This window comes from Calypte anna, chromosome 1, assembly GCF_003957555.1.
Source record: "Calypte anna isolate BGI_N300 chromosome 1, bCalAnn1_v1.p, whole genome shotgun sequence".
NCBI lineage: Eukaryota > Metazoa > Chordata > Aves > Apodiformes > Trochilidae > Calypte > Calypte anna.
In genome coordinates, this window is record NC_044244.1 from 21,803,879 (window position 1) to 21,828,497 (window position 24,619).

Sequence of the window (24,619 nt, forward strand, 5' to 3'; positions counted from 1 at the left end):
ATTGGATTACCTACTACCTAGGGCTAGTAAATATTGTAGCATCCTGAAACTAACTAGACTCAAGTTTTTGAAGTTTCTGTCAGAGTGTTAAGAAATATTTTTTGTCAACTCTAGCAAATGCCTCTTATACTGTGGAAATTGTTAGGGAAGCATACTTGTGGGGGTTTTTTTGTGTGGTTTTTTTGTGGCCTAATTAGTCAAGGATCATCTGAATAGTGGCAGTCTTATCGAGTGCATTTAAAAGCACTGTTGGAGGAGATTGCAGTGCATGCCTTCTGTAGGAGTGTGTCGTGATGAGAACATGCACCCTGTAAGTGGGTTATCAGCCTTTCCTAGCAGGAAGGGAACACACAGTTCCCACATGGCAGGAGAGACACCCTCAGTGCCAAGAAAATAGCTACATTTTCTCTTGAGATGGGACCACTGTGCAGAAAGGGAAATCAAATTGCCAGAAAAAGAGTGAGCAGAGCTTGGTTGTGTAAGGCACTGAAAGCCTTCCCTTGAGAGGAGGGGAGGAGGTTCCAGTGCTTGGTCCCTGCAGCAAGTTTTGTTTATGTTTCTGTATTAAGTGATGAGATAAAACGCACGGCTCTGTTAAGCACTACAGAAAAGTTTTTGGAAACTCCATATATTTAGTGCACTGAAGATAAGGTAATTGCAGAGCTGCAGGAAGGTATTGCCAGTAATTCAAATTTTGTTTGCTTTGAATAACACAAATTCGTTAATGTATAAATGTGTAGTTGGTTAAACATAAGGTTTTTTTGAGATAAACTAAGATCTGAAGCAGGATTTCTGCTTGATTAGTCAGTGCTGTGGTTAGCGGGTTCTTCCTGCAGGATGCTCATAACAAGTAACGTCAGCCACTGCGTCTGCCTAATTTTCTGTCAATTACTTTTGATTTCTTACAGAGTTAGTTAAGACTGCATTCTGGCTTCTGCTTGTCTTTCTCATTCATGAATCTAATGAGTTTCCATATCTTCTTCCATGACTCACATAATGCTAGGCTATTAGAGATTGCCTGGCTACTGATACTTCCTGTCCTTACTGGGGCCAAGGTTAGGGTTACACCTCACTAAGCGTCTTCCACAGCGAAGTAGTACTTGAGATTAGCACATCTCTGTTCCTGAGCCCTGCTTTCTGAGGAAGACTTACTACTTAACACTGTTTCAGTGTCGAAAAGCAACACCCTTTTATTCTTGAAACAGTCACCCTAGAAGCAAACTGCAGGCTATCTTCCTGGTCTTGTATCAAAGAAGAAATGAGTAACCCAGGTGGCACCCAGCATCACCTGGTCAGGCTTCAGCATGTTGGCTTAGCCATAGTAAGGAGTGCAAACACAGTAGGTCTTAAAAAATACTTGTCACAGGTACTTTCTCACCTGTAGAGTGAGTGCTGTGGTATCCATCAGGACAGATTTTTCCAGATACCTATTTTAAGGAAAAGATACTAGAAATATTGATTTATATTCTTACAGGGTTTGGAATGTTCACAACTATTTACCATCACTTTTTTTCACAGACACCTTAAAGTAGCTAATTGTGTTCACTGTGACTTTCAGGCAGAAGTCTTCAGGCTGACTTTATGAACAAGCTACAGGCATTGTATCAGCATATTGTTGCGGTTTGTTGTGGTTTTTTTTTCTAGGAGTTACTGTTCTTGGGAACAACTACTTCCACTTGTGGTCTTATGTTACAGGGCACAGATTTTTTCCCCAGTTTTATTTGTAGGATACTTCCAGAAGCTGGAAAGGATCACTGGGAGAAGTGAGCCTGTTAGGTGCAATTAAATTATGTATGTATGCATGGAAGGATCTGCACCTTTATTGGCAAAACTCTGATTTAAGATTGGAAAAAAGATTGAAAGTCACTGCTAGTGTGTCTTGGCTAGGACTATCAACATGTAACACATAACAATACTGAACCATTAGAAGAATGCATTAAACTTGCTTGCATTTTTACAAGGACTAAAATGAGAGTGATAAAGCTCTAGAACACCCAGAGGTATCTGCAGCCTTTAAACTTAACTGGACAGGACTTAGAGCAATTGGAGCTCTAGGCTTTAATTACCCTTGCTGTGAGCAGGAGGTTGGACTGGAAAATTTAGAGGTCACTTCCAACCCAAATTATTTTATGAGTCTTTGATCTTAAAGCCACAAGCAGTTGACAGCTGTCTGTGGACACAAAACCCATCCCAATGGCTCTTGAAATGCTTTCTGCTCTGATGAATTCTGAAGTGGGTGAACATTCTCTTACAGCCTTAATCTTACTGCTGCTCTTTGTTGTGACTTTTGGCCCACTGTGTTTTCAAGCCTGTGGTTTCCTGTAACTTCTTGGCTTTTTGTAATCCGTGTCAATCATATGCAATCCAGTGTGATGGCTCTTTCTTGTAAGGAGCCTTGCCACTGCCTGATTTGGCTCGCTTTACTGTTTTTGAGAAACATTGAGTTACAGCAAGTCATTAACTTGACAGGCTTCTGCAGCAAATTGTTCACACCAGAAGCTGATCAAGTGCACAGATACCTGCTGCTCAGTTGGAAAGTATCGGTGGCTGCTGTGATCACATTCTGCAAATGTGTGGTGACTGATTGTGGCTACCTTTTGCAGGAAGGAGGTGTTTTCATGAGCCTTTTGTTGATGCCACACATCCTGCAGTGTTCATGCTCAAGAATGAGACCAGCTCTCCCAGTTGTGCAGTCGAGGTTGCCAGCTGACAATACCAGGCTTACTTCTTCATAGCTCATCAGATAGAGGGGTGTGACAAGTCTATGAAATCACTGGCATGTTCTCCAGTCAGGTTGACTTGTTTTAAATTTTGAGAAATTTGGCAGTTTGCAAGGGCTGTTGATGATGGAATTTTGCCACTTGTCTTTCAGAAACTGAATGGTATGAAGAGCAGCACCACTGCTCTGTGTGATGAAAATGAACAATGGCTAAAGTAAAAGTAGTTGGGTTTTATTGTCCTTCTCCCCTCAATTGTATATTTTTTTTAAATAAAAAGTATGGTGTTGTAACATTTGAATTCATAATTACCTGTTCTAACATGTAAAAGTGTCATCACAGTCTGTCAGCACTAGGAGTTTGCATGGTGCAAATTGAGAAGTTAATATATAATTGAACTCTTAAGCTTGGCAGGCCTCAAAACATCTACTTTAGATTCAGTGAAATTTTTCTCTAGCTTCTAAATTACTCATACTCATAGAGCACCCAAGTGGACATTAAATTTATTATAAGAATGAAGGCAAACTCTTTTGTGTAATATTTTGTCTGTTCAAGGAGCATGTGCTGGTTCAAGGTCTTATATGCAATCCTCATTGAGTTATGATAACCCACTTGTTGCTTTTGCTGTTAGATATATTAAAAAGCAGCAGATAGGGAGCCCTTTCTTGACATGGTTCACTATCTTCTGTGCCTTAAATTTAAATTGCATCATTCCTGCCAAGACCCCCCATTTCTGTGGATATTCCTGTTGAGGGGAGGTTAGTGGAGATGAACTTCTGGAGGGTTGGGAAGGCTTTTTGCATGAACAGTGGGATAGTTGTGGTTGAACATGGTGCCTTGCTTACAAACACAGAGTGGCCACCTGTGCTTCTCTTTGTTCACTTGTGCCTACAAGACTGTTAATTTAATGATGAGGTAACACTGGAGAAATGAGAGAAAAGGCAGTTATGAAACAGAATTCTGATTCATTGTGGTAGTATGGTTAATTTAGGATCTGTTTTTTACTGATCTGACAAGTCCACTTAAGATTAAATTATTCATATTACTCTTTAGGTAAGATGGAGAAAAGTTTTAGTCTGTGTTTACTGGTAGAGTATTAGAGGAGGCAACTGCAAAGCTTTCCTTTCATTGATCGGTCATGTTTTACCTTTTTCTGTAGGTTGCCAGAAAGGTAGTCTAACAACTTCTGAAGAGGTATTTGCAAAGGGAAACAGAATTATATCTTGTCTTGTGAAAGTTACATCACAGTTCTTGGGGAAGAGTTAATAAAGCTTCTCCAAGAAGTAGCTCTCAGAATGGCTATATTGAATTGGTTTTAACAAAATTGGAAGGCTTTTTGATTTAAAAAGAAATCCCATGAAATTTGTCATTCTTTTTAGTTAGTTTAAACCAGTTGAGAAGTGTAACATTGGCAATACTGATATTTAGTAGGTAATCTTGTAATGCAACAAGACATGCCTACAGTCTAGATGGCAAGTAGTCAATGTTTGTGAAGGCAAAGTAATGCATGTATGGTGGGTAAGGAAGACCTAATATGGAGCCTGTAATTCTGACCTCGATATGGTCCCTCCAGAGGGGTCTTGGAGCTCTAATAGATTTACGAAAACATAAAATAATTTTCACCTCTTATTGAAAAATCTCTCATTTCAAAAACAGGACAATTTCAAATTGGCAACTGGGAACAAGCCTAGATCATGGGAATTCTCAAACTGTGCCCAGGAATTTGAGGAGAGTGCTAGTTGGCATAGGCTGAAGTCATGCCAGAGACCATCTGAACAATTAAGCAACATAGGCATAGTTGCATTCCAGTATGCAGGAGTGTTTCCAGGCACAGGCTGATTTACAGTTCTAGCCTGAATATTGCATTTCTGTTTCTGCATTTGGTCTGAAGTACTGAAATTCAGCTATGCAGTAGGGCTTCTCTGAAGAAGTGTAATTTCTGTTGTACTGGTCTGCCCCTTACAGGCAAAGTCTGTTTGCTGATTTTATGAGCAAGAACAAAAAATTCAGTTGGGTTCTTAAGCTGTCTCAATCTTCTGTAGAAGTTAAAATACAAAGTGTAGAAATCATTTGGGGTCATTTGAACTTTACTGTGTTACCACATGGGAAGTCATCAAAGTTCCTGTCTAGAACTAGGAGGAATGAAATTGAGATGCTTTGATAAAAGGTGAAATGTAGAATTTGTGATTTTCTTACCTTAAAAGTAATAGCTGCCTTTTCTTTTTAGACCATGTCTTCAGCAGTTGTTCAAATATATGCAGCAGATCGCAATGCCATGTGGTCGAAGAAATGCTGTGGTGTAGCTTGCCTTGTAAAGGACAATCCGCAAAGGTCATATTTTATCAGAATATTTGACATTAAGGTAAGCATCTTGTTTTCTTCTTCAGACTCTTTAAGCTTGAGTTGTATTCCCTGCTCATTTTTAATGCAATGACTGTAGGTTCTTGTAGCTGCAAACTTAAAAATTCCTAAGTGGTTGTGCTTACAGTGCTGCAATTATAGTGCTTATTAGAAGGCAAGTGCAACTTTTTCTCAGCTATTCTAAATTTAAATTAGTTATTATATGTCAGCTTTTACAGTTCAAATAAATATTCAGACAGGATTTTTTCTAGAGCTTGCAGAAGCTGTCCTCTACAGATCTGATTAGCCAAACTAATGAAAGTTGTGTCACTGATATGGAGAGCTGTTAAAATTCTAGCAGGTGTCACTGCTTTAGGTGATATTGATAAAATAGATACTTCTTCGGTAGGGGTGAAAATCTTTTTTTAATAGTGGGTTGGTGCATGTGACAACTGTGGGACAAATATGCATGGGTTTTTCCCCCTACAATATGTACATTGATACTGAAGATTTTTGTCCTGTTACAGTATACTACTCAAGACAGTGGGAACTCAAGAGATGCATGACCAGAATGTGTTTTTATATAAAAAAATAGTACTATAGGTACATAAGTCCTACTGACTTTGCTGAGACTTTGTAAAGCTTCTCATTATCTCTACAGTCTGTAACAGTTCATTATCCAGCAGCATTCAATGTTGGAAGTCTCTCAGGTTTGTTCAGGATTGCCAGTTGACACTTGCATTTGACTTCGTTTTTTTGGTCACTTGAGTTTCAATCTTGCTGAGAAATCACTCCTTTAGGTGATGAAATAAGATGCTATTTAAATACATAAAACTTATCCCCTTTTAAGATGTTTGTTCCCTTAAAGTTAACTGTTCTCAAGTCAAGCCTGGAATAACAACATATTGGGGTCAGTCTCCTTTCTTATAGCTGTTACAGCTGTATTCCTGTCATGGGTCCATGTTACTGTTTCATTATTGCTATTGCAGGATTTTAGAACTTCAGTAATTTTTTATTTTAAACATCCCAGAACTTGAACACAACCCAGTGACCTGATGGAATAGTCTTGCTCTTCAAGTGTTCCAGTATATTTTCATTTTGACTGAGCCTGTTCATTTGTGAAAAGCAAAGTAGATGCTTAACACCATGCTGCTTCAAACTCTCAATAGGTTTTATTGTGAAAGAAGTTAAAGTCTGCAATTTGTTTAAAGTTTTTCAAAATATTTTTATTTGCTTTTTTCAGGATGGGAAATTATTGTGGGAGCAGGAGCTGTACCATAACTTTGTATATAATAGTCCTAGAGGATATTTTCATACCTTCGCTGGAGATGTGAGTCTAAACGTCTTTGAATATCTAATTTAAAATGCTTTTTACTTCAACGATATCTTCTTTAATATAACTGAGGTTTTTATTTTCTTCTGTTAATGACTTGCAAAATTAAATTACCTGGGTTCCTTGAAGCTTTTTAAGCTTATTTATAAAAGGTTATTTTTGGATCTCAACTAGAAAACTGATCCGTAGAACAGAAGAATGAAATACAATGAAATACAGTTCTTTATTTTCAACTCTCTTTAATGAGATTACATTTTGACTTGCAGATGATGCTTGAGAAATAATCATATGTTCTTAAGCACAAATGTTCCTCTCCTCCCTTTTACTTCCAAGCTACAAAATTTTGCTCAGATTTGTTATCCATGTTCTCTATAAACGTGATTAGTAGACAGATATTCATAAGCTAGAATGTTTCATTAAGACCTGGTTCCAAAAATACAGTGATGATTTTTTTCTGATTATACCTTCAGAAGGTATAAGAAGACATTTAAGAAAGCCTTTGAAACATTTTCTTAGTCATGGGTGGGGGAATATTAATGTTTTTCAGACATGTCAAGTTGGTCTTAATTTTGCTAATGAAGAAGAAGCTAAACTATTCCGCAAAACAGTAACAGATTTACTTGGACGACGGCAGAGAAAATCTGGTAAATATTCAAATTAATCTCAAATTCAGGCTTGTTTATGTTGTTTTGGGGGGAGACAGGAAGTTATTTCTATGTGTGCTACTGGAGGCACTATTGCCATATTAATATTTAGAAGGAACTGTTACTGAAACATGCTGCTTTTCTCTAATGTGCAAAATAATATTTTTCTGAAATAACTTTATGCTTATTACTATAAATTCCCTTTATACTGAGACTCCAGGGTTGTGGTGTTTGAAAATATAGATCATGAGAGAGCAAAAGTGGTAAGCTGTCAGAGGAAAAACTAGAAATCTTTTTGTAAGTGGTTTTCATATTTGACTAAAACCTCTTTTATTAACTCTGGGCTTTTTATAACTCATTTGTTTTAATTCAGCCCAAGTGGGTTGTAAGAAATACTTTACCATAAGGTATGTTTAGTAGTTCATGTGAATGAATTTTTGGCATTGGACCAACATTGAGTAGAGAAATCTTTTATTCAAAACTACTGATCTTGGCAGAGGCCAAGCACAAAAGACAAAATGTACCTATACTGTGCTTTGCAGCACAAGTCAGTCTGAAGGAGAGCATGCTTTTTGCTAGCTGCAAGGTAAGATGCTGTAGGGTTATGGTTAATGTTTTAAGGGATGCTCAGAATTCCTACAGATACTGTCTTGCTCCTTTTCCAGGAGCTCATAAGCATCGTTGCTGTTTGACAGCCATATGTCTATGAAGAATACAGTGAAATATAGCATAGGCTAGGAACATAGGGATGTGCTCAGGCTTGCTATAAGTTGTGATGCAGACTGGTGTCCAAGGTATAGGATGTGTTTGTGTAGTCTGCTCTGGACTTGAATTGTGCTAGTAATGCAGTGTAGACTAATGTAAAGGGAGGAAGCACTAATCTTGGAGTGCCATCCTTACAAGTATTCATGGGAACCTATGTGATCTATACGTATTTGCTTGGGTTTCATTCAGGTATCATGACTTAGGTGCAGAGCATTTGTTCTAGAAGCTTAAATGACTTCTTTAAGATTGCATCTTCTCAGAATTAAAGTTGATAGGGTTTCATGAAAAGAAGTGCAGTTAAGTAGTGGCATTAATAATGTTTCTTATGCTTGTGAAAAGTAATTTTGCATAAGCTTGCATCTCCTGTTTCTGAAGTTTCACTCTAGCTGTGATGTATCTAGAACACTGTGATACATACAGCGCACAGACATGACTTGGGAAGGAAGTACATGTACATTACTGGCCAGAGCAAACTTTATTTTAAACCAGTGGTTCAGTGAAACCTCCTGTTCATGAGAAAGGGGTTCACTTTTTTCCTTCCACACAGTTTTTCTTCATAGGATCACATAAATTTTTCTTGTTCACTTTGACTTGACATCTTAACTTGTGTGCTCAAACTCATGTTGTCAGATGAGCTTACTTACTCCATACCTTTTCCTTCAACAACAAACAACTAGTCCTCCCCAAGCACATAAAACTTGAAGCCAAAATTAATTTAAAATAATAAACAAAAAACAAACGACTGAAGCAGACCAAAAAACTCCAAGTGTTTCTCTTGAGAAATGCAAAACAAGAATTGAAAACACTCATGAGGTTCCTAAATCAAGCCACCAGATGGAGTTCTGCATTTTCCATTGATGTGACTGTCTCTAGTTGCAAGTCTAAACTAACAGACTTTACACTTGCCAAGTCAAAGCTGATTTGTTGTTGGTGTTTACATGTTTATTTTTATAGGGAAATGGTTATATAAAGCATTAATTTATACATAGATTTATATAGAATGTAAATGATACAGCTGTACATTATTTATAATTATATGTAGATTGTGCGTTTGTATTCTAATGTATCTTAACTTCTATAACACAGAGGTAATAGGTACCTTTGATGTCTTTCTGTTGAATGGGATTTTTATTCCCCAGCCTTCCAAAATATGTTTAATTTCATAGCCATTCTACCAGACATGCTTTCAACTGAAATTACTCCCAGTTATCACTTAGCAGCTTGTTATAGTAAGGGCTTGCTTGGGAGACTTTTGCAGGAAGCTGATGCTGTTGGAAGGCAGAAAGAACAGCAGTTCTAACTCAAAAAATTGTCTGTGTGCTGAAATTAGTACACAAAATATTGTCTTAACAGCTGCAAGAAGCAGCAGCAGTATTCTGCTCCTCTTCACTCACATAAAATGCATTCTAGTGTACAGGCAGCTCTGAGTAATTGCATCTGGATTTCCAGAGAGATTCAAGTTTGCATCATAACAGTGTGTACAAAAGTTTGCAAGGGATCAAAATATCTACTAGAGAGTAGAATGAGGGAGAAAGGCAGAGAGAATTATTGGCACCCTGATCTTTTTTATATCAGGATGGTTTTAATATAGATACTTTTTAAAAAAGAAAATTCAACTTCTTAGGTAAGAAAATACTATAATTAGTTAACTTATCTGATAGACTTACTAAATAGAATCTCAGTTTACTTCTTAGACCAATCCCAAGTAGTTGCACCAGTAAGAAGAGTGAACACAGTGTTTCTCTTTTCAGTGGTTGCCTTTGGGTATTCTTTCATGTAGGTACTATCAGTTTTTATTTTTACTATCTTACCTCAGAAATGTTAACATGTATACACACACAAGTGTCCTTTTCACATGCTGAGCACTCAGCTTTAAAAAAGCAGCAGAGATTTGTAGAACCAGGGCCTTGTTCTTAACTGCCCTTTTGAAGTAGGAGGCCTCTTGACTAGTTTTTGTGGACCACTTGCAGCCCATAGATAGGTGGGAGCTGTTAGCCCTTTCTGAAACTGGTTTTTTTTCTCCAAAAGCTTTTAGCTTCTGGTGCCCTTTCTAATGCACTAATATGGAGAACGTTTTCTTGCATCCTTGGTCACAGCTTTTGTTTTGGTTGCCTTGGAGACAACAGCATCTCTGAAGTGCTCAGCTTTCATTGGATTCAAGTCTCAGCAGAGATCATTCTTGTTCCCAGGAATACTTATTGAAAGGAGCTGTGGGGTTTTTTGGACATAGGTGTTGGGGAAGTTTTGGATCAGTAGGCATCTCTGTTTCCTGAAAAAGGAGAAATCAGCCAATCTCCAGTCAGGCCATTAGTACTTCAGAACAGGAGTTCATGTTCTGTAATCAGCTACAGGAACCACAGAAAAGTAGATCTAGTTTGGGCCACAAATTAATGTTTTCTATACCCAGGAAAAAATACAGGAAGTTATTTATGGTAGATGGCAATTAATATATGTGAGGGAAAATCTCCATTAAAGCAGAATTTGCCATTATAGACAGAGAGTATCGAAGTGTGAAATGCTTGTAAGTACATTTTAAATCACCTAGCAGTATTCTTCATGGTCTGTGAAACAGTTTGGTGTTGTGACTAGAATACCAGATAAGTACTAAAGAGATTCTAATTCTGTTTCATATTGTTTAGTTACCTGTTGGATAAAGTACCTTATTCCTCTGTGTCCTATTTTTTTGCATAAACCCAAAAATAATTGTAATATATTTTAGGTTCTTTGGCATAGTAATACTGTATAAAAGTAATAATTATATTTTAAATAAAAATGAAGGAACAGTCTCATCCAATGGAAATCAGAAGGCTAATGTTTCCAAAATCTTGTTTTGGTAGGTTGTATCGAAACAGCTGCTTTTTAAATATTTCTCTGAAACCACCTCAGTAGCTATGTTTCTGTTCCTGCTTGGTTTGCTCACTTGAAATCAGTATTTATTATCCGAGATAGGGTGTTTCTTGTTCTGTCATGCTTTGTTTCAGCTGCTCAATAACTAGTCCTTAAGGATATTAATTGATTTTTAAGTTTGACTTCAAGGTCATTGTAAGCTTCTCTAGAAATTAGGGTTTAGAATAATTTTTTTCCTGTAGTACCTATGAATAAACAGCTCTCTTTCTTTTTCAACAGAAAAAAGACGAGACCCACCAAATGGTAAGCTTTTTCTATCAGTCACTGCATTTTATTTTTTTCCTACTGCTGTCATTTACTGTTTATGTATAGCTTTGCTTTGGACTTAGGATAGTCATGAGATGGCAAAACCAGTAAACTCCTATTCTGGAGGTTAGTATATTTGTTTTGTTTCTGTTCTTTCAAGCTAGAACTAAACAAATACCAAAGCCCTAGTTTAGCTGGTATGTGTCAAGAATGTTTCTGGAGGAGCATAGTTTATTGCAAATAGGAGAGACACCCTTCAGCTTAAACTGAGAACAAGACTTTGTGTTTGCTGCTTTAAAAGTTAGTCTGATTATCTAAAGGCAGGCATAATAATGTAAGATTTCGTAAAACATCCATAAAATTTCAATTGCTCTATGTCTGACTAACCATGTAGCATAGCCTTTGAACCATATTTCATGTTCGTCAGTATTAAATTTATTTGAATGAAAATCTATTTGCTTCTCAGGAATGCATCTAGCTGGTACAGAGATACAGGTCCCTCAGGAGACCCTCTCATTAAATTAGAAGGGATTAAAACTGTATCAATTTGATCCAAACATTTTCTTACTATTTTTTCTAAAATAGAGTTTGAAATGCCCATCAATGATCAAAATGTTTGGAATCTTTGTAGTTCTGCATTCATATTGAAGTTAAAAACTGATTTCTCTTCTGGTATTTTTTGGTGATTCAGATCATAGGTCATATCACTGTGTGTGTTGGTTTGCTGCTTGAGCAAGGGTGTACTCAACTGGTCATCTGAGCTCCCCTTACAGCCTCAAGAGTTAGTCTTAAATTTGTACTAACCAAGGCATCCAGGCATGTCAGCAGGTCACCAAAATGCATGATCCTTGAATTATGGGAACTATGCATACATTTTACATCCAAATAAATCCTCCCTCATGTGGAATACTTTTTAAGAATTTTTTTTTTTTTTTTCCCCCATGCACATTGTTTGGTTAAGTCCAGGCAGTCTTCAGTTTAGGCCAGCCATTTTTTAGTACGAGTTCCTTCAACTTGGACTTGGTTGTTTAGTTTTGAAACAGTCATAATAATGCCATCCATGACTGTCTTACCAGCTTTTCTGAGCTTTTAGAAGGTTTTAGCTGTTCTGCCTCTTGAGAGACATTTGCTTCTCCTCACATAAACAGTTTGTCCCTGATAGTAGCATCTGCCGAGTAGATGGAAATAAAAGCAGCAGTGGGGACTGTGTAGTGCCACCTATCACAAAACTTAAGACTTTCTACTTGACATGTTACAAATAGTAACACAAACTATTAGTAACACAATACTATATACCATATAGTAATATAGTATACTATATTATATATACTATATTGTATTATACTATAGTATACTATACACTATATAGTATTACAATACTATAAAGTAACACAAGTAAGACTACTTGTCTAGTTTTCTGCCTGTGATTGGAATAAGATTAAAGATAATTAAATCTGCAAAAACTTATGCTGAAAATTCTTAAAAATTATTCTAAAATTATTCTATTAAAATTCTAAAAAACTTATCCTCTAAAACTTCAGGCAACAACATGAAAAATGTTACACACTAAACATGCATTTGTTAATACTATGCCTTTAACATTCAGTGTAATAAGTAGGCTTACACCCAGTGTTTCACGTTTATAATCACAAGACAAAGCTTTGAGCATTTCTGGTTTTAGTAAACTGTTGCATTGGAGATGTTTTCCCTGACCTATCTTCCTTCTTGATTTTGTCAAATTCTGTAATGCCTGGCTTCTCTGCTGGCAAAGGGTTTGAGTATGTTCATGCCCTCTGTAGTTACAGGTGAGACATACTCAAAGCATGAGTTATAGCCTCTGCATTTCAGCATTTGCAGTTCAAACTAGAGCAGGTTTATACTATCAGCATGGAGCTGAGGAAAAACATCTTGGTATGTCATCTGCTTTTTGTTTTACTCTGCATATGCAGTGAAATTCTGGGGGAAAAAGAAAAAAACCCTTTTTTGTACTGGGTATCAATGCGTATAATCCTTTAAAACTTAAGAACAAGAACAGTCACATTTCTGTACTCACATGATCCATGCTTGAAATACTGTGGGGAATTTTCTTTTCTTGGGGCTTGTTTGCCTGGATTTTCTGCATACATTGAAGCTGCATGGAAAAATCTCTCTGTCTTTTTATATGACGTTTTCAATAGTAAGGATTTAAAATATTTATTTTTTTCAGAATTGCAGGATTAAAATCAAATTGGCATTAACAGTTATGTAAAATGTATTAGTCTGTGATTTCCTGGGATTTATGTTCTACTCATTTGTAATAGCTAGGTCTCTTCATGCAGATAAAGAAGAGTTACTGGGGTTGAACTTGTATCTTAGTGAATTTCTGGATGAAACAAGGATTTGTCAGTTAGATTTTGAGGGAATCTTTAAGAACCATGTGACAGAATATTATTTCAGCTGTCAACTACAACAGTTTACATTTATTGTAGGGCTGTCTCTAGTCTGGGACAGGTTCCTAGAAAGGTTCTAAATAGAATACAGAGAATTTCCTAGAATTAACATTTTGATATGTTCTGTACTACGTTTTCTGGAGCCCCTTCTGAAGATGCCACCGATACTGGTAACAGTGGGTGCTTAATGCCACTGTACTGTCAGGTACTTCCTAATGATGAGCTCTATATGCCTCTCTCATCTTCATTTATTGAGCTGTGTACACCTGATGGGGAAGGTGCATGTCTTATGATGGGAAAAATTTTACTGGATATAAATATGGCAGTTCTAGAAGAGTACAATTCTTTCCAAGGTTCTTTTATCCCTCGTGGACATCCAAGGTCTAGAGCTGACGGTAAGGAGAACTTTCATCTTTGAGTTTACTGTGGTCTCTTGTATGGATATTATTAGTACCAGAGAATCAGGCTACCAAACCTTAATTTGAGCTCAGTTGAAAAAACCTTCAGTTTGCAAGTGACTGCTGCTTTACATGGTTAAAACTGTATGGTTAGTTTAGGATTTTACATGCAGAAAGATGCATTTTTCTAAAAACTGTTTGAAGAATATTACAAACTTCTTAGTGTTGCAAAGGCATAGGTTTCTTTTTGAATGTCAGTACAGCGGTTGAAACTAATAATAATCAATGTAATGGGTCAAAATAGGCTATCATAGAGATGATATAATAGGTGATGAAAGTGAAAATGAGCTCTTGCAGTGTTTTTAGTTTTGTATCTAATAAGATTGTAATTTCAATTCATCTTGAAGTTTTTACTTAAGTTCATTTTTTAAGTTTTGGGTTTATAATATTTGATTGTTAATTTAATGCTAAATTTAAATGTGGAACTTTAACAATGCAAATTGTTCTGCATAAATATTTTATCAAGTGTGCTTTGGCATTCTCAAAGGAGGGTTGTTTACATCATACCATTTCTAAATCAAAGCATTTCTGCTTGGCAGAAAACATTTCGGAAATTCTTCTTGCAGTTTCAGTGTAGTTTTAAACCTTTAAGTCTCCTACAGGAATCTAAAATCTTTCATATCTTTTTAGATTAGTTTTGTCTACCCGGTGTTGTGTTTTGATTCTTGGTCCTTGTACTAGTTGCTTCCCACTGAAGTGTTAAAACTCCAAATGTCAGCTGTGTTATCCATTGTGTTGTTTGCTTGATCTCCTTTGGACTTAGAATTGTGAAACCTACGGCTTGCTGGTGTTTTCAGAATGCTAAGGAGAACTTTGAATTACCCATATGAAATGCCATGAAAGAATTGTGTCAAAAAAGGTTCAGATTTATCGAAGTCTCACTAGACTTTTTTTAATCATCTCCCAGTATGACTGGATGCATAAGTCTTACTTTAGTTCACTTGCTAACTTGGGTACTAATGCACAAGCAAGAAGAGGATGTTTTCAGACTATCTCTGAATTTCAGGCTATCTTAAATTGGCCACTTAATCGTGTTCTTCCAAAACTGAAATTACTTATCCTTTTTGCAGATATCTTTGCAAACACACATTTATCTAAACACACATACTTGCATGTATATGAAAAATTCATAAATTTCTCTTAGGCAACTCATAGTAGTATTTAAATACTATGTCAAGAGTTATCTTCTGCCAGAGCTAAAAAAAAGCCTGAGTGCAAAACATCCTAGAATCTTTATTTGCTAGTATTACATAAGTAACATAATACTAAAATGCTAAAATTGGCAGGAGTACAATTTACATGTGTTTTAAATAACTAGCATCATGATTCAGTACTGTTTAAAATGAAGAATGAGGTTGAGAATATCTCTGAATATCTAATGTGTTTCTCTTGCTGTTTTTCCTGTCACTACTCTTCAAGTTTTGCTTCTCATTTGGGACTGATTATTTTGCAAACCCATCAAAGAGTAAAAAAAGAAATCCTGAATAGTTTCATAGATAGTGTTCTGCATTTGAGGACAACAGTGTGTCCAGAGTGGCTTTCTGAAGTTCTTGTGACATTGAGGTTCTGTATGCAGTGGCAGAACATGCCCTGCGCCCACTTGGGGCTTTTGCTGAGTAAGTTCCCTCTCCTTTAAAATCATCTTACATTGCTGCCAAGGTAATGATGTGCTGGGTGTTACTGTTCATGCCACTCATTTCTTTCATTTTGTCTAGGACTGTAGCTATGCTGTACCTTAATGTGTCTCTTCTATGTGTTCTGTGCATATGAAAACTCTTTAATTGAAATTACTATCTTCACCAAATTTAGAAAAAAGGATATTCTAGTTTAGAAAATTTTTCTGCCATTTGTCTGCTAGCAACATCACTTATTTTTTTTCTTCAGCAGGTAATTTAATGTATGCATCTAACATCCAGAACCCAGCTGGATGTTCTGTGACATGTAGAGCTGTGTCTGCAGTAATACAAGTATTATGCCACTCAAAAAAAGTTGTAGGTTAAATACAGTTTTATTGAAACACCATGGTGAAAAATCTGTTACTTTACTTTCACAGGCCCGAATCTACCAATGGCAACTGTTGATATCAAAAACCCAGAAATTACAACTAACAGATTTTATACTCCACAAGTCAATAATATTTCATATACCAAAGAAAAGAAGAAAGGAAAACCTAAAAAGAAAAGGTTGACAAAGGCGGATATTGGAACACCGTCTAATTTCCAGTAAGGACTTTCTTGAGTTTGGGTTTGATTTTGGTGGGTGGAGGTTTTGGGGGTGGTTTCCTGTTTTCTTATTTTTGTGATGTCAAGACTTAAATGTGTGATTGTTGTGTGTAACCTGAACTATAGAGAATGCTAGCTGGAATGCTGTGAGGCCTAAAAACAAGTTAGTTTATACACTGGTGAGAGCTTTAGTGTAGCTGTTTACAGAAAGTAACTTGCTGTCCTAAAATAGCTTAGAAAACAATTTAGCTGCATAAAGATGCCTTACTTGAAGTAATCAGCTCAGTGCAGGCTTGCATTCAGCCTCAGTGCTCAGTTCTTTAACACTGTTACTCGTATAGCTGTGCTTTGACATACAGAATGCACATGCAGGTCCTGACTTGTCTTAGCAGCAGAATTGATGTAGCCATATTTTTATCCCTGGCTTTCTGTTTACAAACTTACTTATTCTTATATGTGGACCAGTGCCCCTGCCTTGTGCTGAAGGTACAGCATGCATGTATTGGGAATGGGTCAGGTTTTTCTGATTTTTTTTCTTTTGTATCTTGAACGTTTTGGAATAGTTATGATGTAACATGTTAAGCTTCACTTTTGTGGAACTGGCTTTTGGTCTCTTGACTGAGTTAACCATTGACTTCCTGGAGTATAATTTGGTATTTTAATCTCCTGCCTTTTACAGTAAGTGTATTTGCTAAAGCAACAGGAACTTAAAGAGCTTGCATTAGTTACAGAAAAGATCACTTCTGTGAAGCAATAGAAAAGCAGCATGATGTTTACATGCCTAGTGAATACCTCTGTTCTTTTGAATCATTTTTTTTCATCATCTTTTGAATCAATTTTGCGTCACTATCTTTTTCACAATAAAGCTCCATATAAGTACTGTTGGTAATACCAGTTACAATAATATTACTGCACAGTGTTTGGAGAGAGCCCTTTGTAGAAGGGGATAGTGGACAGAAAGTAGGAGACAAGGGCAAAAATGCTTCTCTTACCAGACTATGCTTAGACAACTATGACATCAACCATGTTCTTTCTAATCTTGAGTATCAGTTAAGTGCTAAATCTATTAGTGTCACTTAAACTGAAAAATGCAGAAAAGAAGGAAGAGTTTTAAAAAAAACAAACCAAACAAAAAAACCCCAAAAACTGAATAGTGAGTGGTAGTCAGCCAGTCCCTGTTGTGGCTCTGCTGATGCGGAGTTCAGTGTACATGGACAAAATTGCAAATACTGCTTAGCACTAGCATGTCATGCCTCTGATCAGAATTTGTGAAAAGGGTTGTGCAGCAGCACAGGTATTTTAAGTCTCTGTCAGGATCTGACCTAGAAATAGGACCTGACTGAGAATAAGATGATAAAATATTGATTGTCCCTTGAGCTGTGATGCTGGTGAAGACCAACACTGTTTGTTTATGCCAAAGTTATAATCAATAGAGAGAGTTTTTAAATACCTCCTTCTTTTAAGCAGATGTGGACTTGTGTTCTGAGCAAAAAATAATTGAATTCTACTTGCCATTAATATGACTTATTGCTGTATACATTATTACAAATGTTGCAATTACCTGGCAAGTATGCATTTTCATTAAAAACATGTTACAGTCAGTGTGTACAAGTACCTTGTTTTATTCTAAGGGATGAAAAATAGATGAGAAGTTATGTTTGCATTATTCCATATAAGCCTTAATATCAGTTAGGTGCACTAAGCTCTATATCATATGCTTACAACCTCTGAAGAGAGCATCCCAGGTTGCTCAGATGTACAGAAATATGTGGGTAAGATTGTATTTGCTGGTAAATTTTTCAGATTACATATACTAGTCAATACATTACAATTGGATATGAGGCTATGTAATAGGAAATGCATGTCTTAATTTACGTGAAGATACCTGTACCTTAACATCCAGAATTCTGTAATCAACAAGTTGTCCCATATTTTGGTAGAGAAAGACATTTAAATATTTAGGCAGATCGGGGGGATTTCCTTTATTTTGCTTCTTCTGTCAAGCATAATGTCATTTTAAATGTCATTTTATGTCCTTTACTTTTCTTCTTTTATGTCAGACTAAGTAGTTAACTAATCATAGTTATACCAGGACTGAAGTTGTTCATTGAGCTTCAGTATTCTCACTAAGAAAAACTGTGTTGGTGGTGGTACCAGCAGACCCAAGCAAGAATACAAAGTCTGCTGTGCAGAGTTCTGCACAAGGACAGAGAAACAGTCCTTGTAATTTGTCAAGCTTAGCTCAAGCTGTGTTGGCTACTAGCAGCTCACCTGGCATTTTTAAACTTCTAATTGGACTCTTCTGTAGCCAGCAGCAGTTTCATAAAGTAGCTTGAAGGGGCACAAACTCTTCTGTCCTTTTAGCTGATCATAGCATCATGTAAAATAATATTTTGGTAGCCACAGAAATGGCCACTAAAGGTTTAAGAAGTTAACAGCTGAAAAGATTCCTGACTTCTCTTCTTTGAAAGAAAGAAATGAGAGAACAAACAGTGATGGTAGGGAGGAAGAGGTTTCCAGCTGCATAATGCTGAAAACCTTGGCAGCAGCACCAGGTTCAGTTACTCTTTAAAGGCCCAACTCCCTCCTTGGTCTCTGTGCAGTCCTTCCATATGCACCACATGGAGGGTAATTACTTCTCACTTGGTCTTTTTGACACAGACAGGGTTGGAGTGAAGAAGTTTTACTATTCAGTTCTCAAGTGTGGCACTGAGAAGATAGAAATGCTTAGTGTCTTAAGCCTGGAGGGAGAAGCTAGTAGTAATTTCTAGTTATATTGGTGTCCTGTTCTTTTATTTAACAAGATCCTGTATAGGCTAATTATATGGACTTTTCTGCCTTTTTAGACACATTGGACATGTTGGTTGGGATCCAAACACAGGTTTTGATGTAAGTAATATAATAAGTTATTCAAGACACTGAATAATTAAAAGCTTCAGAGCCTTCTTAATATAGGTTGTGAAGACTGGCATTAAATTAACGGTACAACACAATAGTTATAAATTATTATTTTATAATAGGATTCAAACAGAGATCTTGGAGTAGAAGGGGGTAGGAGAGATCTGGGATTGAGGGGAAAACATACAACACTTAAGTTCTTGTGCAAGGTACTTGCCTCTCCTAAAATAGTCTTTTTGAAGGAAAAGTCAACCCAGAGACATGGCCTTGGCTTTGCTGTTGCTTTTAACTGCGTAGTTAAAACGTGGGGGGGGGGGGTTTCCAAGTACAAGTAATATTTTTAAAAATTCCTCTATTTCAAGGTACTTAAAAATAATGTGTCTGGCTTGCAGGTGAACAACTTAGACCCAGAACTGAAAAACTTATTTGATCTGTGTGGAATTTCAGAGGCTCAACTAAAAGACAAGGAAACTTCAAAGGTCATATATGATTTCATTGAGAAAACAGGAGGTGTAGAAGCTGTTAAAAATGAACTGCGCAGACAAGGTGGGATTCCTTTTATTTCCATGTAAAATTGTCAGGGTGTTTTTTGCCTGAAGAATTAGAGTAGCTGTTGATCAATTTTTTATTCTTTTTGGACTTCGTATCATTGTAATTCCTTTGGCTTTCGTAGTGTTTCTGCATACCATATGCTATGTAAAAATGCTCATGCATGACTCATGAGAGCTCTCTAATGAAATAAGGATCTCATCAGTGTCAGTTTAGTGATTTCCAGAACAGGCTATGCAGTACATTCCATATAGATTTTCCAGATTGTGTTTGTTGCATATTTATTTTATAATCTCAATCTTAGAAATAAATGGAAATCTTCAAACCTATACTGCTGTTGTCAGTTATAGCACATGTCTGACAGGTGTATGTGTGGTGCCTTTTTACCCTGGCAGCACCATGTAATGAGCCTTACAATAGCTACAGGCCTGCAAATTTTATATGAATAGTTATAAAAAGAAAAAGCTTTCATTCTTATTTAAAGAGTACTTGTTTTGACCCGGCTTCTGCTGCAAGAAAATTCTGAAATAAGCCATTTCCTGCTTAACCTTTAAATGTGATCTCCACTGATTCATTATCTAGTGGAACATCACAAGTCAGACTGAAAATTGCGCTGCCAGTGTCAAACGTTCAGAAATTTGCTTGGAGCATTTTCAAGAGAAATGAGACATAAATGCCATTATAGCAGTTTGAAACTAGTGAATAAATTGTTCAAGTGGCTGAAGAGATGAAGATTCAGGGTACAATGACTTGTTACATTTATTCCTTAGGTCCCCCCCGGTGGAGTGGTATGTACTTGAACTGGCATCTAAGCATATGCTTCAAAGTATTCATGCTGCTGTGTGATTTCTTTCCTAGATGAGAAATTTTATTCTGTAGCTGTTTGACTGCAATACTAAAAGTTACTGTCAAACTTCTTGCTTAAATTACAAGCAAAATTTCAGTTCTGATTTTTTTTTCCTCTAAAAAAACCTGTCAGTTTCTTTATGAAATCTTAACTCTGTTTAAATGTTTGCAGAGTTATTGATCCCAGATTGATGGCCATAAAATTGAATTGAGAAGACTTGGAGTCTTATGATTAGTTCAAAATACATTGAAAATGCCTATTTTTCTATTATATATGTGTTAACTTCAAATTCTGGCCATTTGCATGTATGCAATTAAAAGAAGAGATGCATCATCTTTAACATGCATGATAATAATCTACCTCTGTTTTTTGATAGAGGTAAACAAATATTTCAGTATTTCAGTGGATTTATCCACAATTGTGTTATTTGATGTGTAGGCTTGACTGCTGTTTGAAGTGTTCTTTCTCAACTGAAACACTTTTTCCTGTGTTTATTGCAAGAATTTCTGTGCTTATGTGTTCACCCTGCTAGGGTGCTGACTAGAGAGGTGCAGACACTTTGTTCTACTCAAATTAGAAGTTACACAATTGTTTTTCCTGCCTTTTCCCTAGTTTTCGTACTGCTGGTTGTTTTCAGTGTTTTTTTGGTGAAAAACTTTCAGTAGAAAATTTTACATCCTATTTATTTTAATAGTCATGTTCAGATTAATGTGCAATAAAAAGCAATTATTTTCTTGCTTTCTTTCACCATCTGTTGGGGGAAAGGAGAGAGGATGAGTTAATGGTGCTCCCTCCTTAATCCTTCTCCCTCATTTCACTTTAGCTGAGTGCAGACAAGGCTTATAAAAACTCCTGAATTCCCATTTCCACAGATGGGATGTGTTATCCCTCTCTAGATTAGAATGTAAATAAAATCTTTTCCCATAGGAAAACTTAAACCTTGTGTTCAAAATCTACAGTCAGTGCAGACTCTGTAGTATGGGCATGTTGTATATCTTCTCAGTAATACAGAAAAACTGTCTTTAGAGCTTGCTGAATACGTTCTATTTGAAAATACTGGCCTCCAATGGCCAAAAAAGTAAACTATGGTCATTTCCCCCAAGAAGCAGTGAGATTTTTTTTAAAAAAAACAAGAACATTGGCAGTATGTCTCTTGCAAAATACATGAAGTTTGAGAGATTTTCCTCATCTTTTTCTTTTGAAGGGATGGGATAAAACAGAGCAGTTTGTGGAATGTAAAACCATGTAATTTTAGGAAAGCTATATTGTAAAATGAGCAGGGAAGGAGGCACCAAGGCCCTACTGTCAAAATCCCTTTTTTAGGGTGTCTCTTCTGTATTCCAGTTCAGACATCCTACTTTTTCAGCATGTAACAGGAAGGAGGTGATACAAGAGGTAAAGAAGCATCTTAGAGTGTAGCACCTTTTTAATTTTTAAAGCATATGCAATCAAATGTGAATTTTCTTAGCTGTATGACAGCATCTGGATTATAAAGTAGTTAGGTGTAGTAACCACACCAACCTTCAAGTATCATAAGCCATTAGATGCTTAATGGAAGAGGAAATTAAATGGTGCTATTGAAAATTCAGTTAGCAGATAAAGTGCATTTCAAGGCCACTTCATATAGAAATGATCCTGTGCATTGAGGTATCCCTGAAGTTGTTTGCTTTCTGTGGTCCCTTCACAAAGGTATTGTTGGAATTAATTTTCAGTAGAAGGGACTAGGAGTCAATTTATACTGCATCATAATGCATTGGTAGGTATTTTTGTTAGTTTGAAGCATCATCTTTAAGTATTGGCCTCTGTAATTCCCTAATAAAGTAAAGGATAGATCATAAAGTGAAAATTCTGTATTTCACTTTATGTATATTTTCTTTCTCATGCCTTCTGTCCTAGCTTAACAACATTCTAAAATATTCTTTTGAATTTTTTCTGCATTTTGTCATAAGAAATTGAAGCACTAACTTAAGATGCACTCAAAGGTATAATACCTAGGACCAAATAGGACCAAACCAAAATTTATGGCCGAGCTTGTTTTGTGACTTTAATTAATCACAGAATTATCAGAGTTGGAAGGGACCTCTAGAGATCACCTAGTCCAACTCTCCCACTAAAGCAGGATCACCTAGATTCATTACACAGGACTGCATCCAGGTGGGTTTTGAGTATCTCCAAAGAAGGAGACTACACAGTCTCCCTGAGCAGCCTGTGTTAGTGCCTTGTCAGCCTCAGTTGTTTTTGATCTTACACTTGCTTCCTCCAGCCTTGATTCTTTTACAGAATACACGACAGACATATGGACTGTATTCAGCTCAGTTTATGTTCATAAAAATGTAATTTATATTCAACTATACGCAATCCAGAATTGGTAAAACTTGCAGAGGCACAGAGATCCTTGCAAAAGGCAAGACAAAGCAAAGCCCTTTTTCTGCTAGTTTCTCAAAGACTTAAGGGTATGGAGTTAGCATGTAATTGTCAATTGTTTTGTTTCATTTCAGCTCCACCTCCGCCACCACCATGCAGAGGAGGACCCCCTCCACCTCCACCACCCCCTCCCCATAGCTCAGGCCCTCCTCCTCCCCCTGCTAGGGGCCGGGGGGCACCACCTCCACCTCCTTCAAGAGCTCCCACAGCAGCACCTCCACCCCCACCTCCATCTAGACCTGGTGCCACAGTGCCCCCCCCTCCTCCAAACAGGATGTATCCTCCACCACCTCCAGTGCATTCATCCTCTGCACCATCTGGCCCTCCTCCACCACCACCACCAACAACAACTGGGTCCTCATCTGTTCCTCCTCCACCTCCTCCTCCTCCACCCCCTCCTGGTCCTCCTCCACCTCCAGGCCTTCCGTCATCAGAGGTTGATCACCAGCTTCCAGTTCCTGCAGGAAACAAAGCTGCACTCCTGGATCAAATCAGAGAAGGAGCTCAGTTAAAGAAAGTAGAACAAAACAGTAGACCAGTGTCCTGCTCAGGAAGAGATGCACTGTTAGACCAGATACGACAGGGTATACAGCTGAAATCTGTAAGTAAAAGCTTTTTCCATGAAAAATTGCTGCTAAAATAGCTGTAAATTGCTGTAAAATCATCTAAACAATTTGCAGGGTTCAGTTCAGCAGTAGTGGTAGTGCAAAGCAAACAGTAGCATTTTTATTTTTTAGTTTCAATTTTAAAATGAACTTGTGCTCTGCAGATGTTGAGGCTTGTAAGATGGTGTTGGACTTGAGGGATGCCTCTGCTGTTCTGCTGCAGCTTAGGATATTCAGGTTGCTTTTTCTTGTCATTTGAGTAGCATCTAAATAATTTTACCTGTAGGTACTGGAGAGCTGTTAAGGTGACTCTATTTTCTGGGTTTCATAGCATGTATTCATAGTTAAAAGCTGAGCAAAGAGCCTGCTGGCTGACATCTAGAGAATGTTATACCTAGAAGGTGATTCACTTCTAAACCGTCTTTGTCTCCCTTCAGCTCCCTTCAGCATCCTTGTGTTCTTTACACATTTGGTTTAGGTTGTGTACTCTCATAGATGGCATCTAACCTTCAGCTATTTTATACTCAACCCAATCTCGTCTCACTTCTGCTTCTTTGGGGTTTTTTTTTTCGTTTTGTTTTGTTTTGGGCTTTTTGCCACTTTTCCGAACTTGGGGCTTCTGATGTTAGAAGTATGAGTGCATGTTTATATTTGTTTGCCACTACAGGCTTGTAGTAGCACAGTCAATTACCATCAGAAGAGATTATCAAATCAAAGCAGACCTGGTTAACAAACTCTAAAAAAGAAAATATATTTTGTGATATTTCTGAAGGATAAAATAAATAATGATTATGCATTCACACAAATCCTGCCTGTAAAACCGTATTAAGAAGCTTTCTTTTAGTTGAGTGCTCAGTGCATGATAGAGCTGAAATTTTTAATCTGAGTATGGACTAACTATGGCTGTGTTTATATGGCAACAGAGAAGGGTGACTTTTTTTATAGATAAAATCTTAGCTGAGCTAAAGAAACAAACTGCAGTTTCAGTTGTCCTCCTGTCTGAAAATAAACCCATTAATCTTGCAAGGAATTGTCTAGAAAACCACAGGTTGTGTTTTGCTAATTGCATCTTTCTAATGTAACCTTTTTACCAAGGTATCTGATGGCCAGGAGAGTGCACCACCTACACCTGCACCCACCTCAGGAATTGTGGGTGCATTAATGGAAGTTATGCAGAAAAGGAGCAAAGCCATTCATTCTTCAGGTGAGGGATGGTAATTTTCTGACCTCACTGT

The 24,619-nt window shown here is 37.0% G+C and overlaps 1 protein-coding gene across 2 annotated transcripts in view; it reads left to right on the top strand.

Annotated features, from left to right (window-relative positions):
• Positions 1 to 24,619, top strand: part of WASL (WASP like actin nucleation promoting factor) — a 48,629-nt gene that overhangs the window by 19,961 nt on the left and 4,049 nt on the right. Inside the window, exons 2-11 of one of the 2 annotated variants that reach the window (XM_030447408.1) lie at positions 4,945 to 5,079; positions 6,301 to 6,387; positions 6,938 to 7,034; positions 10,926 to 10,949; positions 15,893 to 16,061; positions 18,908 to 18,950; positions 19,352 to 19,505; positions 20,279 to 20,296; positions 22,854 to 23,380; positions 24,480 to 24,588. In XM_030447408.1, the coding sequence (XP_030303268.1) occupies positions 4,945 to 5,079; positions 6,301 to 6,387; positions 6,938 to 7,034; positions 10,926 to 10,949; positions 15,893 to 16,061; positions 18,908 to 18,950; positions 19,352 to 19,505; positions 20,279 to 20,296; positions 22,854 to 23,380; positions 24,480 to 24,588 (1,363 nt within the window). The remainder of the gene's footprint in view (positions 1 to 4,944; positions 5,080 to 6,300; positions 6,388 to 6,937; positions 7,035 to 10,925; positions 10,950 to 15,892; positions 16,062 to 18,907; positions 18,951 to 19,351; positions 19,506 to 20,278; positions 20,297 to 22,853; positions 23,381 to 24,479; positions 24,589 to 24,619) is intronic. The other variant, XM_030447419.1, reaches the window with a different exon arrangement.